Genomic DNA, 3,357 nt, shown 5'->3' with positions numbered 1-3,357 from the left:
TATTAACGATTGTGGACACCACTGAGCCGTCGGTAAATGTGTCTTATCACTATAAATGGGTGGAGGAGTACTTGATACTGGGGGTCCAGACTTAAGCAATCTCGTTCAATCGAATGGTTGAACCCAGCAATTTAGCTAGTCCAGTCGTACATTTCAACGCACTGAGATTATAAACTCGCTCTATGAAGACTCTTCTCTGGTGTATGCTCAATCAAAAATATATACCGAAACCATGGTTATGTTCGAACCCATGCGACGCCCGACTTGGCAATTCTTGCGCCAGCCAGAGCTAAGGTCCCCACTAGCATGGAGCTACCCATGAACATCTGCATGTATAGATATTCACCGTCATCTATCTGTATCAATGCCCCTGCAATCGGGTTCCCTGTCAAGACATCAATGCTGAGAATGCTCAGAACCATCCCATACCTGACGCCGGTCTTTTTGAGGTCGGCTGTCAGTGTGGTCAGCGTGACGGAGAAGATGCCTTGCACTGCGGCCGTGACAGCACCATAAACTACCGAGAATGCGTACAGTCCCCCGACGCTGTCGACTCCGGCCCAGGCATAGGCGATAATTGCACTGAGAAGGCTGAACGGGACAAGCAGATTCATCGGGCCCGTCCACATGTCCACACAAAAGCAGGGGATAATACGAGAGACAATGCCGACGGCATTCATGACCATGACCAGGTTTATGGAAGTTGACTCCGACGCGTGAAGAGTATTTGTCGCATAACTCCCGATGTAGAAGAAACCAATATACAGACCCAAGAAGACGAAGAACATGCCGATGGCAAAGAGCGAATAGGGCGCCTCCTTGAACGCCACCCATTCGACGATCGGACCACTCTTTCGCGGCGGAAGCCGCTGTTGGAGGAAAAGCAGGCTCGGAAGAAGAGAACCCAGGGTGATGAACCCGAGAGTGCGCATCGTCCAGGCAAATCCTACCCGTGGTAGAAGAGCGTTCACGATTCCAGGGAGGACCAGTCCTCCTGTAGCCGAACCAGTCGCTACAATCCCCATGGCGAGGGCTCGTCGTTTGGTGAAGTATGTTGGTACCAGAGACATGGTGGGACAGAACATGAGACCGCATCCGATGCCTTGGAGGACTCCCTGCGTGAGGAACAACTGCCAGTATTGGGTGCAGAGTGAAGTCAAAAAGATACTAACAACTTCAGCCGTTGCGCCAATCACCCAAGTGAGCTTGAAAAGCCCAGCATCGGTCGCTCTTCCAGAAAAGGTTCCGATGAAAAAGAGCAGAAAGGTCTGGACGCTACCGATCCAGGAGATATCCGAGGGCGGGCGGTGCAGGGTTTCGGTATAGTACGTCTGAAAGACGCCAAAGCTGTTGATGTACCCCCATGTGTTGCACATGACAAGATGGGCCAGCGCGACTTGGGACCAGGCCTTGAAGCCGCCGTCGGGAGGGGGGCCGGGGTCTCGTCCTGATTCTCTCATGCAGATGAAGAAGAGAGTTCGGGCTAGGACGGTTGTAGGGGTTGATTGTCTGGTGAGACCATCACTTTCGGGTCCTGTCTCGTTTTCTTGATTGACATCAATGGAACCGATTCCGTTCTCGTCGCCCTTGAAATGAGGATATATCGTATTGTCTTCGTGTTGTTGTTGGCTGGTCGGATCCGCGGACTCCTCCGCAATCCTCCTTGAATTCCCGAGGTCTTGCTCCATCATTTAATGTGTATTCCTGAAAAATTCCAGGTCACGTACATATGCTGACCTGGATCTAGATATCAGGGTAAATTGGCAGTTTCATGCAGGCCTTCACGGGAAGTGATTCGAGATGTCCGTATCGTTTCGCTTCGTTCGTTTTGAAAGAGGCCAGAAAATAAAAGCCCGAAAACAAGAGGGGAGAGAATAGTTTATATGTTGTATTAATTCAATCCAAAAGCGGAGGATTGGCGATTCAGTCCTCGCCTCGGAGAGTAACAAAACCAGAATTCCGAACAAGCTCGGAATTTCTCGGTTACCATATTCAGGTTAGTCTTCATCCACTACACTGAACAGTAATAGGTAGTGAAAGTCTCATATCAAATGTGTTTGATTAGTTCATCTTTCTTTTTGAGGAAAGTGATGGAGGTTGTTAGATCATTTTACCCAAAAAAAAATATATGAAAAATAAAAAATAAACGGAGGATTAGCCGTTTCAGTCCCTGCCCAGGAAAGTCTAACCAAACTAGGCTTCCGAACAAGCTCGGAATTGCTCGGTTACCGTATTCAGGTTAGTCTTTCTCAGCTACACTAGGTAGTGAAAGTCTCATATCAAATGTGTTTCATTAGTCCATTGTTTCCTTATGAAGAAAATGATAGAAGGAAGGGTGTTAGATCATTTTACCAAAAGAAGAAAAAAGAAAGAAAGAACAAAGATAAAGTTAGTAAAACGGGAGAAACGAAAAGCAAATGATGACTCCGTATTTGTAGTCTGAATTATAATATCTACTCTGCTTAGGGTGTTAATCATGTTGGAGATCAGGGAAACAGAGTACTTTTTAATATGTAGCCTCCTTAGAGCGATTCATGAGGTAGATTTATAATACGAGTGAGGAGCAACGGAACAAATTTGGATTGTCGAAGATTTGAAGACCGAGTGTAAACCGTCAAAGCTCTGGTAAAACACAAAAAGCTTCCTCAAAGTCTTCCGGTAGGGGCGGGGAATCTGGCAACGACCCATGGTAAGTAAAAGACTGCATGGAATATCGGGCGAGCCAGATACTACCTACTCCAGAGTATGGAATCATAAAGATCAAATGGAGACATTTCGTCAAGCAGGCCGGTAAAAATATTGTCTGATACTATAGTATTGTTGTCGGCAGTATCTCTGCAGGCGGTACTTATAAGTAAATGACTTAAAAATGCGCGAGGATAGAAGTAGAATTAATAAAGCAAGAGTATTACACGTCAGGGAAGACTCACTCTGAGGTTGTGGGGAGAGGGCTGGGAAGAGGATGAATGTAGCCCATATCTGCGTTCTTCTGTCGAACATTGTGCGATACCTTCGGCCTCGATGTGCTGCCCTCATTTGGTTCGTTCTCCTTGCTAGGGGTACTCCGTCGCCCATAGAGGCTTTTAAGAGTGCTGAGCGCCCTTATATGCATCCTAGATAAGACAAGGTTGCTGGATTCGGAATCTCCGCCTTTTCCAGGGATACCGGTCGAAAGGACATTGATCAGACTACCTTGTAACCTCCGCACTTCGGGGTCATGATTTGTATCATCCATAAGAGCCAACAAAAGAGCTGAACTAATGCCATTATGGAAAAACCCCCAAGACCTCGAAGCGTATACACTCAAAGATTGAAGTTTTATGAAAGCACGCAGACTTTCTTTGAGATTCTGCTTAC

The 3,357-nt window shown here is 46.8% G+C and overlaps 1 protein-coding gene across 1 annotated transcript; it reads right to left on the bottom strand.

Annotated features, from left to right (window-relative positions):
- Window positions 1-236: 236 nt before the first annotated feature.
- On the bottom strand, window positions 237-1,688 carry PENARI_c150G10526 (uncharacterized protein; the record flags this gene model as incomplete). The annotated part of the gene is made up of 1 exon (XM_022638023.1): window positions 237-1,688. The coding sequence occupies one exon, from the start codon at window positions 1,686-1,688 to the stop codon at window positions 237-239; it is 1,452 nt and encodes a 483-aa protein (XP_022482122.1).
- Window positions 1,689-3,357: the final 1,669 nt, after the last annotated feature.

The sequence above is a fragment of the Penicillium arizonense genome (assembly GCF_001773325.1).
Source record: "Penicillium arizonense strain CBS 141311 chromosome Unknown PENARI_contig150, whole genome shotgun sequence".
Taxonomy (NCBI): Eukaryota; Fungi; Ascomycota; class Eurotiomycetes; order Eurotiales; family Aspergillaceae; genus Penicillium; species Penicillium arizonense.
The sequence above is the reverse complement of the archived record's forward strand: the minus strand, read 5'-3'. Positions and strand labels throughout refer to the sequence as shown.